Below are 12141 nucleotides of genomic sequence, written 5' to 3'. Positions count from 1 at the left end.
GGTTCAGGTCTGGAGACTGGCTCGGCCACTCCAGGACCTTGAAATGCTTCTTACAGAGCCCCTCCTTAGTTACCTTGGCTGTGTGTTTGGGGACATTGTCATGCTGAAAGACCCAGCCATGACCCATCTTCAATGCTCTTACTGAGGGAAGGAGCTTGTTTGCCAAAATCTTACAATACATGATCCCAGCCATCCTCCCTTCAATACGGTGCAGTCGTCCTGTCCCCTTTGCAGGAAAGCACCCCCAAAAATGATGTTTCCACCCCCATGCATCATGGTTGGGACAGTGGTCTTGGGGTTGTTTTCATTCTCCAAACACAGTGAGTAGAGTTGATACCAAAAAGTTCTATTTTGGTCTCATCTGACCACATGACCTTCTCCCATGCCTCCTCTGGATCATCCAAATGGTCACTGGTGAACTTCAGATGGGCCTGGACATGTGCTGGCATGAGCAGGGGGACCTTGCGTGCCCTGCAGGATTTTAAACCATGATGGTGTAGTGTGTTAATGTAATCTTTTTGACTGTGGACCCAGTTCTCTTCAGGTTATTGACCAGGTCCTCCCATGTAGTTCTGGGCTTTCTCAGAATCATCCTTACCCCACAAAGTGAGATCTTGCATGGAGCCCCAGACTGAGGGAAATTGACAGTCATCTTGTGTTTCTTCCACTTTCTAATAAATAATCATAACAGTTGTTGTCTTCTACCAAGCTGCTTGCCTGTTGTCCTGTAGTCCATCCCAGCCTTGTGCAGGTGTACAGTTTTGTCCTTGGTGTCCTTAGACAGCTCTTTGATCTTGGACATGGTGGATAGGTTTGAGTGTGATTGATTGAGCATATGGACAGGTGTCTTTTATACAGGTAATGAGTTTAAGCAGGTGCAGTTAATACAGGTAAAGAGTGCAGAATAGGAGAACTTCTTAAAGAAAAACTAACAGGTCTGAGCCAGAATTCCTGCTGGTTGGTAGGAGATCAAATACTTATTTCATGCAATAAAATGCAAATTATTTAAAAATCACAAAATGTGATTTTCTGATTTTTTTTTTTAGATTCTGTCTCCCACGGTTGAAATGTTCATTGTATAACCCTCAACATGAACTTGCTTGACAGAGACATGAGCTGGATGTTGCTTTTTTCCCAACATATTTATCTCTGTTTGGTCTTCATTGTCAGCTCAACTCATCTTGAGATGCCATGCCTGAAACTGAAACCTTGTAACTGTTAGAATGGCCTAAGCAGTGGGTCACCCCTCTGAGTCTGGTCTGCTTGAAGTTTCTTCCTCAATATCATCAAAAGGGAGTTTTTCCCTTTGGTAAGGTTGGTAAGGTTAGAGCTTACTTGTGTGAAGTGCCTTGAGGCGGCTGTGTTGTGATTTGGTGCTGTATATAACAAAATTAATTAAATTAAAATTTTGTATCCACATATACAACATCCTGTCATTTTGATACAATAACATTGAGATGCATTTTTTTTTACAATGTGATCAATGTGCAATTATTCTAGTGTTGGAAACAATATGACACCTGTCAGACAAAACCCTGAGACACTGAATGTTGCCACTCTCATTATGTAGGCAGTGTATGTAGACCCCTCCTAGTCCACAGACTAAATATTTGTAAGCACTGAATGAAAATTCAAATTTATGCTAATGATCACATTATAATAAATGTTCTTATATATGAATGCTCTGCAGTTTCCACACTACACAGCACATACCTTTAAATTTGGCTTAAACTCAGTTTTGATGTGAACTTTAGGTGGCAGTGCTGAGTGTGAAAGTAGGACTTTTAAATGAGGCAGTTGAGCACCTCACAAGGGAAAGAGAAGTTGTTGATGGTGTGCTCAGAGCCTCTCTCGTCAGCGGCTCCCCAGTGGAAGTGAAACTGCCTGAGCTGGTAGGTTCCAGAAACAGGACCTCCTGTCAGAGCTGTGGAAAACAAAACAAATAGAGTCTCAGTGTTTGACACACTTAGCAAGACAGCAACTGCCCAAAACAAGCTTGTGCAAAATTCTGAATTTGGAATTTCAATTCAATTCATTTGAAGAACTTGGAATTTGAATTGAAATGCCCCGACCCCACCGGATGTTGAATTATAATTTGAATTGGAATTAGAGGAAATATAATTAAATGAAATACAATTCAGAGAAATTCCTTATAGCTATTAGCTAAGTAACAGGAAAAATTTGTTACGCTTAACAAAGGTTTGGCAAAATGCTAAAAATACTTTAAAAACACACATATTCCTTCAGAAGCTATATATATATATATATATATATATATATATATATATATATATATATATATATATATATATATATATATATATATATATATATATATATATATTTATATATATATATATATATATATATAAATGGAGTGGCTATATGCCCAACCGTTGGGTCAATAACGTAAATTCGCAAGCATATACGCCCAACCACAAAAGACCAATGAGCGCGCTTGTAAGCTCACTTCCGTCACTTCCGGTTTCAACGCGGGAGGGAAAAAAGGTGGATATTTTCTTACCGGCTGCGGAAGGGTTTGCTCCCCGTGGAGGGGCTGTGATCTAAAATGGTTGTTTGGCTCATCACGCCCAGGGAACTGTGTCAAACTAACACCATCTTACAGCCAACAAGCAGCATTTTGTTCAAAAACTGTTTCGTCGTCGTTAACAGACTTCTGTTCCAAATGCTTATGAAGTTTGTCTGTTTTGATCCATTGCGGTGTTTTCACAGTAATTAAAGACGACGCCGTTAAATGTGTCAAACATATTCTACAATAGAGCCTTAAAAAGTGGTGTAAAAAACGTAGTTTAGATGCACAAAGCGTGTCAAATACACAGTCACGGTTGGGCGAATAAGATAAGACATTATATTTATCTCCCAACGGTTGTGCATGTAACGTTCAATGTATGACTTATGGGACAAACAGTTGGGCATATAGCCTTTGCCTATATAAAATCTGTTGCCCATGACCAGTGTCCTGCACTGTTTCACATTATCACTACCACACCACTTGCCCACTATCTTAACAAAATCTGCTGCTGCTACAAATATTGAATGGTTTGCACTACTGCACTTTCCACTTTCATTACTACCTCAGACACTACACCAGTGGTCTCAAAACTATTTCAGAAAGGGCCGAGATGGTGCAGGTTTTCTTTGCAGCCACTGACTTCAGCAGGTGATTTCACTGATTAACATCACTTGGAGCAGGTGAGATGAGTTCATCAGTGAAATCACCTGCTGAAGTCAGTGGCTATAAAGAAAACCTGCACCCTCTTGGCCCTTTCTGGAATAGTTTGGAGACCACTGCACTACATGGTAAATACTTGTGCACTTTACTGTCCTTATTGTCGAAATGTTTTGTCCTGTCATCACTGAGGGAAGGTGACAAACAAAACTTTGATTCCTTGTATGCCTAGTACATGTGAAGAATTGACAATAAAGCTGACTTTGAAAAAAAAGTTTTGCATGAAAATGAACAAATGACACAAAATTGTGGTAAATGCAATAATCCTTTTTTTTTAACCATTCTTAATTTATAGGGTAACATTGTTGCATCTAATTGTCCTAAATTCCTCAAAGCTTTTATCATTGAGACATCTTTCTGGTTGGAATAATTTTTTTGATAACACTGAAGATCCTCTCAGCAGGTGCAGAGGATGCAGGTATGACCAGATATTTGTTGGTAAGTGCAGCTAGATTTGGAAAACTGTTCTGGTTTTCTTTCCAAAACACCAAAGGATCAGCATCCTCTGGGCAAAAATTTCAATGTGATCTGGTCACACTTCATAAGACACACGTGTTTGTAATCATGATAATGATGATTCTGCGAATGCCAACATTTGGAGCTCAACAAAAGAAATATGGAAAGAAAAATAACAGGACTGAAATATGACCACCAGACAGAATGGAAAACTGATGCGCGCACACGCACACACACACACACACACACACACACACACACACACACACACACACACACACACACACACACACACACACGGACTGACAGCATTGTAAAAATGTGAGATCCAGTGTGTCTTTTTTTCTGCATAACTGCTATAACTTGGTGCTTCAGCTGCTCGTGAAGATAATCCTGATACGAGTTGATGCTAAAGCTGACGTCACTGTTCTTATCTGCTCCTGAACAGCCTCGGGAGCAGGCGCAAATGGGTGGAGACACATACACGATAAGGACAGGAACAAGGACGCTGAACCCAGCATGGGTGGTCACAGTAGTTTGTGTGTTTTTTAGACAAAAATATACACAGTGGCAACAAAAATGTATTTGAACCTTTGAGCTATGACACATCTGATGCTAGAATGAGATCCAGTGTCAAACAAATATTCAGGCTTCTGTAATTGAAAAATTTAAATGATGCCCTTTAAACTTGAGTGAAACCTAATGTAACCTCCACAAGATAAATTAAATAAAAATAGTAATTGCACCCTTTTGTGTAGAGTGATGGGAATTTTCCAGGAATTCACAGAAATCCGCATATTTACTGGGTTATTTCTGTTCTCGTGGCCCGCATCGGATTTAATCCTGGTTCACCTGGCAAGATTTTCAAATTGTTGGTAGGTTTTCAATACCTGAGAGACCACACGGTGATGAAAATCATAGATATAACAATTTTGGTCGTAGAGTGTGTGAGTGTGCAGCCACAGTGTAAAGACAACACACCACACGGACAGATTACACACACAAACATTCCCAGGTCAGACGGGAAATCTGGCAAAACCTCTCAAAAGTGTATCTCCATGCCATGTTGAAACTACAAAGTAATGGATGGAAAAGTTGTTCTGCTGCAGGGAAACAATTTAAAGTTCATCGGGAATAAATTAAAATGCACCTGGTTTGAGCAAAAAGGACCAAAACACCGACCCAACTTTTTTTTTAAATCATCATTTATACAGAAAAGGTAACACTCCTGGTAAGTCTTTGAGCTTATTATATCATGTTTTGACAGAATTTGTTGTGAGTTGATGTTATTTAAGTTATTTCACACAAATCAAACTCTGTCTTTGGGATGAATTTACTTTAACCTGCTCTGTGCATATGTGATATATTAACCTTCTCAATCTGCATTTGGTTTCTTCTGTTACATGGGCGTGAAATATTATTGTGAATTAACATATGATAATTTTTTAACATGCTCTAAAAGTCAAATATTGATGTGAAAAACATTTGTGCATCATTTTGCACAACATGTAAATTGTCAGTATCCCAGAAAGGCTGACATCTGCAGTGGACGGAGAAATTCATGTTATTGTGTTTCTCATTTATATAAGTGAATGAACAGTAGGTGCAGCATTTACTTTACTTTACTTGCATCAAATTTTGTTTTTGTTTATGCTGAGACACTATCAGTTTTTTTTTTAAATAAAAGCACAAATTGCTGAAGTCAAATACTTCGATAAATATATAGAGAGAACAAGAACAAGATCAGCCCTCTGCAAAATACCTATGTGGTTTTATGAAATAGAAATAACACTCTGCATATTATAGTTCTGTCATCTTGCCAATATGGGAAAATATGCTTCCTGTGAATCCTGTGCCGTCATATCTTTTCTGTATTGTACACTGCTGTTTCTCCTGCCTCCAGTCTGTATGTGTGAGCCTCTCATGCGTCCCTTCATGTGCACCTACCATCCTGTTGTCTGTGTGTGAGTGTGTGGCTGCCTCCCGAGTGCTGGGTGTGTGTGTAGCAGTCATACTGGTGGTCCCTTGCACGTGTGCGTGTGTGCACGCTACCTCTGCCCATCCTCTGTCTGTCTGCTCGTGTGTTCATCTGTTTATCTGTAGTTCCTCATTGGTTCAGTTGTCGGTTTTGATGATGTATTTGGTTTTGACTTCATGTATGTTCTCTGAAGTTCACTGTACTTCTTCCATGGCTGTCTTTTATTTTCCGTGTCGGCTTGGTTGTTGTCTGCGATTTAGGTTATTTTTACAGTATGTACTCTTCGACCCTTTTTGTGTTTGCATCTTCGACTATTGTCTCTTCAGTTATTTCAGTCTCTTCAGTGTTTGTGTTATTTCACCTGGTTCTATTTGTTCCTCCTTCCAGTTTTGTATTCACACCTGTTGTCCATTAGTTCAGTTAGTGTTTGTTTGGTATGAAGGTTAGTCGGCATGTTCATTCAATTGCATTCCCAGATTCTTTGTGAGTATAGTTGGGTTTCCCTATTATCCCCTTCTTTTGTTATTCGTATTTACTTGTCTTCCCTCACTATTGTTCTGAACTGCACTTAAATCACTTGTTTTTTTGACACAAAGTCCTTTTGAGTCTTTGTTTCTGGCTACTAATCGTAACACATTAAGCTTATTAATTGCATCAGATTGCACCAAATTACATGGAATATTTCAAAATGTTCTGAGGGGTTTCCGTGCAGCAGCCGCAACATCATGAAAAAAGTTTTCTGAATGTAACACCTGTAAATGATAACTTTTACAGCCAATTTTCTTCAGATAAGCCAGGGGATGAATACATGAATGTTTCCAATTACTCAATACATCTTGGTCTTCATTTACATCAATAATTAATAAATACAATCAGTATGGTATAATTGTATAATAAATCTGTCTGAAAGAGACAATTCTCATAACTGAGTGAACATGTACAAAAGAAGAGGAGTGAAGAAAGGTACTAAGACATGACGGCGACTTGTGATCTGTGGCTGCATCTGGAGACATTGTTCATCGTGCAAGTTTCATATTTTATATCATTGCTTACAAAACATTATAATGAAATGGAAGAACAATACTGACGCTGCACAGAACCCTCAAACACACATATCACCCCACTGGGGGTGAGAAGGAGAGGATGGATAGATAGATAGATAGATAGATAGATAGATAGATAGATAGATAGATAGATAGATAGATAGATAGATAGATAGATAGATAGATAGATAGATAGATAGATAGATAGATATACTCAACAAAAATATAAACGCAACACTTTTGTTTTTGCTCCCATTTTGTATGAGATGAGCTCAAAGATCTAAAACTTTTTCCACATACACAATATCACCATTTCCCTCAAATATTGTTCACAAACCAGTCTAAATCTGTGATAGTGAGCACTTCTCCTTTGCTGAGATAATCCATCCCACCTCACAGGTGTGCCATACCAAGATGCTGATTAGACACCATGATTAGTGCACAGGTGTGCCTTAGACTGCCCACAATAAAAGGCCACTCTGAAAGGTGCAGTTTTGTTTTATTGGGGGGGATACCAGTCAGTATTTGGTGTGACCACCATTTGCCTCATGCAGTGCAACACATCTCCTTCGCATCATCCGTGAAGAGAACACTTCTCCAACGTGCCAAACGCCAGCGAATGTGAGCATTTGCCCACTCAAGTCGGTTACGACAACGAACTGGAGTCAGGTCGAGACCCCGGTGAGGACGACGAGCATGCAGATGAGCTTCCCTGAGACGGTTTCTGACAGTTTGTGCAGAAATTCTTTGGTTATGCAAACCGATTGTTTCAGCAGCTGTCTGAGTGGCTGGTCTGAGACGATCTTGGAGGTGAACATGCTGGATGTGGAGGTCCTGGGCTGGTGTGGTTACACGTGGTCTGCGGTTGTGAGGCTGGTTGGATGTACTGCCAAATTCTCTGAAACGCCTTTGGAGACGGCTTATGGTAGAGAAATGAACATTCAATACACGAGCAACAGCTCTGGTTGACATTCCTGCTGTCAGCATGCCAGTTGCACGCTCCCTCAAATCTTGCGACATCTGTGGCATTGTGCTGTGTGATAAAACTGCACCTTTCAGAGTGGCCTTTTATTGTGGGCAGTCTAAGGCACACCTGTGCACTAATCAGCATCTTGATATGGCACACCTGTGAGGTGGGATGGATTATCTCAGCAAAGGAGAAGTGCTCACTATCACAGATTTAGACTGGTTTGTGAACAATATTTGAGGGAAATGGTGATATTGTGTATGTGGAAAAAGTTTTAGATCTTTGAGTTCATCTCATACAAAATAGGAGCAAAACCAAAAGTGTTGCGTTTATATTATGCCGTAGAATCATATTTTATTTCAAATTGTGGTATTGCATATTAATGAATGCTGAGATTTTTTTAAGTTTTACTTGGTTATTATAATAAAAATTGCAATTTATGGATTAAGGTTGCAAATAAAACATATGACTTGAGAAAAATTTAATTCTGAGACCAAATTAAGAATTTCAAGAATTAAGATTTTTTTTCTTTTTTCTGACTTTTTCTGTTTTGTTTTTCTCTTAATTTAGCTAAAGTTTCTCATGAATAAACATAGTTTCAAGCAAATCATGCAATTGTAACATAAAAACAGATCTGCAATTCTACTTTCCACATGCATAGGTGCTACACTTATGGTATACATACTGGAAGAGCTTGTGTCATCTTCAAAATCCACCTGGATTGAGTGTCCATTGTTTAAAATACCAGTGCAAGTGGAGGGGTCAAAGGTCAATTTCACAGGCTTCAGAGTGGGGTCATAGAGGGTGTCACTGGTGACAATGTTGATGGGAGACTGTCTAGATCCATTAGCTACTGGAAAATCTTCTGCCCATTTGTGTGGACCTGCAGAAAACCCAGGACAGGACACATTAAATGTAGAGTTACGTTTTAACTGTTGGATCTTTTAGTCACAGCAAACAACATTAAGTTATGAATGAATATGAGCCAGTTTCAGTGCATCAGGCAAACGTCACACTGATGTGTGTATTTTCCTCTATTTTTAAAGGAGAAAAAACACTTTGACAGATATTACATCTTCCATCGCCACACTTTATGAAAGTAACAAATAGAGACCTGCAGTGCAACCTCATTTTCATTCTTTACTTCCCATTCTACTTGCATATCATTTCCTTGTTCTACTTAATACCGCTCAGTTGTTTCCAGTCCAACAATGAAAATGTTCTACACCTGCCAGCTGCAAGAATTTCTCAAATTTAACAACACGAATATTCATCATATTTGCAGGATGATGAAAGCCCCAGCCAGCAAATTCAATAAAGGATTTAAGTGATGTGTTTCCATGTTTGAGGCCCATCAGGCCAGTGTTTATCTCCATTTTCTGTGGCGTGACACCAATCTATCACAGGTTACTTCCATGCAAAGCCAGTACCCATTTACAGCTGGGTAGACTCAGACAATGCAGATTTTCTTCTCCAAGATCACAAACAAGTAGCACAAGCAGGATTCAAGCCCAGGTCTACATATTGGCAGACCTGCTCCTATCCAATTAGCCACCACATGTATACAAAGACAGGGAAACAAGTATTAACTATGAATAAATTATTTAATTTATTCAGCACACACAGACTCAAAATAACAAGGAAAACTCATAAAGAAAACAATTTAACAATGTACTCGTGCTCAAAAGGGTGTAGGCGTAAGCAAAAGCTTATAGGTGCCCACTCCTTTAACTAAATAAATAAAATATACATATGTATATAAAAATGTACATATACCCATCATAACAATACAAATATAAATGAATCACTGAACTAAATTTTCAAAACACAAACATGCAAACAGCAGTGCACAATAAACAAAACAGAATCAAAAGCTAATTCATCACGCTGTAACAAGTATTTAAATAATTTTTATAGAGCCTTTTAAAGCCAACCAAGTTGCAAAATGATTTTATGTTATCAGGGCACTTATTCCAGATATTAACACTTTTAACAGAAATACAATGACTTTTTACAGTAGTTTGGATCTTTGATTTCTGAAATAATGTTCCTCTCAAATTATAACTGGAGTCCCTCATTTTAAGCAGGTCCTGGTCATTGTAGTAAAAGTTTATCTTTTAATTTAAACATAATATGTATTATGATATAATCAGTCAAGTCACAAAATTTTAAAATGCATAAATAGAAAAACAATGGATTTGTTGGCTCACAATATGGTTTATTACTAATAATTCTTATAGCTTTCTTTTTTAGTAAAACTATTCGATTTGTATTAGTTTTGTAGGTGGTTCCCCAAACTTCAATACAATAGGTCATGTATGGAACAAGTAATGATTGATATAAGGTAGCTAATGAGTGCTGGGAGAGGAAGACTTGTGCTTTATACAAGATTGCAATGGCTTTTGACATTTTAGATTTAACATAATTTATATGTTTCGCAACTTAATTTAACATTAATAAAAACCCCAAGAAATTTAGTTTCATTTACAAGTACAAAATGGAGTGATAATTTATTTGAATCAAACCATTCTTTGAACTTGAGTAGTTCCGTCTTCATCGTGTTCAGAACCTGTGCCAAATGATCCCCACTACAAAACGCAGTCGTATCATCAGTTAACAACGAAGCAACATTAACTAATGCCAAATTCTAGATTTCAATTATATGCTTCATCTGATTAAATTTTATATAGTGCAAAATCACAACATAAGTCACCCAAGGAGCTTCACAAGGGTTTTGCAAATTCTCCACAACATTACAACTAAATGAAAATAAAATCAGCTGTGTAACATGCACTGTTACCTCCAGAGGCTGTCTGACCTCTGACCTGGCTGAAAAGCTACCACTGACTCAGGCTATTGGACCATGTTCAATAAGACATAATAACTTTGTACGCTGTTAAATTTGGATGAAGCCAAAGAAAGTCAGACACAGCAGTGCTTGGACTATTTCTTTTCCTGTTTTTGAATAGGTTCTTTTTAAATGTTTTCCTGCCTGTCCGTTAACAAGACCAGAAATGACGGTGCAGTATTATTGGAAAACATTAGTATGCCACATACTTTAACGCATATTATCCACAGACATCTGAAGTCTCGTCAGGGTCAGAATACATATAAACTTAGTGCAAAACTGCCAAGGAGTGAAGATGCTGTATTTTTCATTATAGGTGATATTGTCAGTGTCACTCAACTGCCCACAAATTTGATGCATCATAAGTCTGCTGGAAAGTTAATTTTATGAGTTGTGTGTTTATGGTCATCATACATCGTTACAGGTGATGAATTCATCCAGAAAAGCCAACAACCAAAACCAAACAAAACATTTTCCAAAGCATGATGAAAGTAGCTGTGTGATGATGGAGAGCTGTTGAACCTCACCGTTAGCCGCTCCGTATCCCCATGCGTGAGACATGGCTGAGTGTCAAAACCAACAGAGACACTGACTGACGTCTGCTGTTACTCTTTATCTGACTCCACCCGAACACCCCCCCCCCCCCAATCCCCCCACAGTCCACCTCAACACCGCCTCCTTCACTTTGGACCATGTGCAGAGCTGATAAGGATCCAAATACTCTGTGAGATGGACGGAATCAGTGAGGATCACATTTACTCATGCTGCCCTGATAGTAAGCAACAGAGGTGAGACAAAGTCACTGTCAAGTCATTCTCAAGTGGTCATTCTCAGCTTGCAAACAATTGGTGGTCATTACGACTTATACTTGGGACTTGCTGATTCATGACTTGAGAGTGAATTGTTGGTGACTTCATCCCACCTCTGCTAAACAAAGAGGAGGTGTTGGCTCATCGGAGTGTTATTTTTTTTAATACTTTCCTCATTTGAACTGTCAGCCCATCTCAGGTTGCTAGGAGCAGTTCTGATCAGACAGATTAAGTCATGTTCCTTCATTTCGTTTCTGACTTGGTGACTCATGCAGATATGATTTGAACTGTTGGTGACTTTAATGAAGAAATGTTTGAATGCCCTCAGCAAAGCCTTTATGGGAGATATGGAAATATCATCATTTAATCCAAGGATTGACTCATTGCAATGGTAATAAGGGAGTCTGAAATTTTCATCTTAGGTGCATATCCAGTAATGCACTAATTCCTGAAGGTTTAAGCATTAAACACACATGTGCCAAAAGGCATTATGGAAAAATTCAAATAAACTACTCTCATCACTCCACCCCCCGACACAGGTACGGCAGGAGACATACAGCTGTTTATCATCCAAATGTCATGGACAAAGTGACAAGAATAAATGGACTGCATTTAAAATGGTAAATGGACTGCATTTATATAGCGCTTTTCCATCTGCATCAGACACTCAAAGCACTTTACAATTATGCCTCACATTCACCCCAATGTCAGGGTGCTGGCATACAAGGCGCTCACTACACACCGGGAGCAATAGGGGATTAAAGGCCTTGCCCAAGGGCCCTGAGTGATT

The 12141-nt window shown here is 38.8% G+C and overlaps 1 protein-coding gene across 1 annotated transcript in view; it reads right to left on the bottom strand.

Moving 5' to 3' along the window:
* The window catches only part of cahz (carbonic anhydrase), a 42569-nt gene extending 31385 nt beyond the window's left edge, over positions 1 to 11184 (bottom strand). The window contains exons 1-3 of the mRNA XM_034183297.1: positions 11070 to 11184; positions 8380 to 8577; positions 1806 to 1924 (exon numbers count right to left, since the gene is read on the bottom strand). Coding sequence (XP_034039188.1) covers positions 1806 to 1924; positions 8380 to 8577; positions 11070 to 11103 — 351 coding nt within the window. The 5' untranslated portion in view covers positions 11104 to 11184. The remainder of the gene's footprint in view (positions 1 to 1805; positions 1925 to 8379; positions 8578 to 11069) is intronic.
* Between the last annotated feature and the right edge of the window lie 957 nt (positions 11185 to 12141).

Source organism: Thalassophryne amazonica, chromosome 12, assembly GCF_902500255.1.
Source record: "Thalassophryne amazonica chromosome 12, fThaAma1.1, whole genome shotgun sequence".
NCBI classification, from domain to species: Eukaryota; Metazoa; Chordata; class Actinopteri; order Batrachoidiformes; family Batrachoididae; genus Thalassophryne; species Thalassophryne amazonica.
This window is presented reverse-complemented; position numbering and strand designations above follow the sequence as displayed.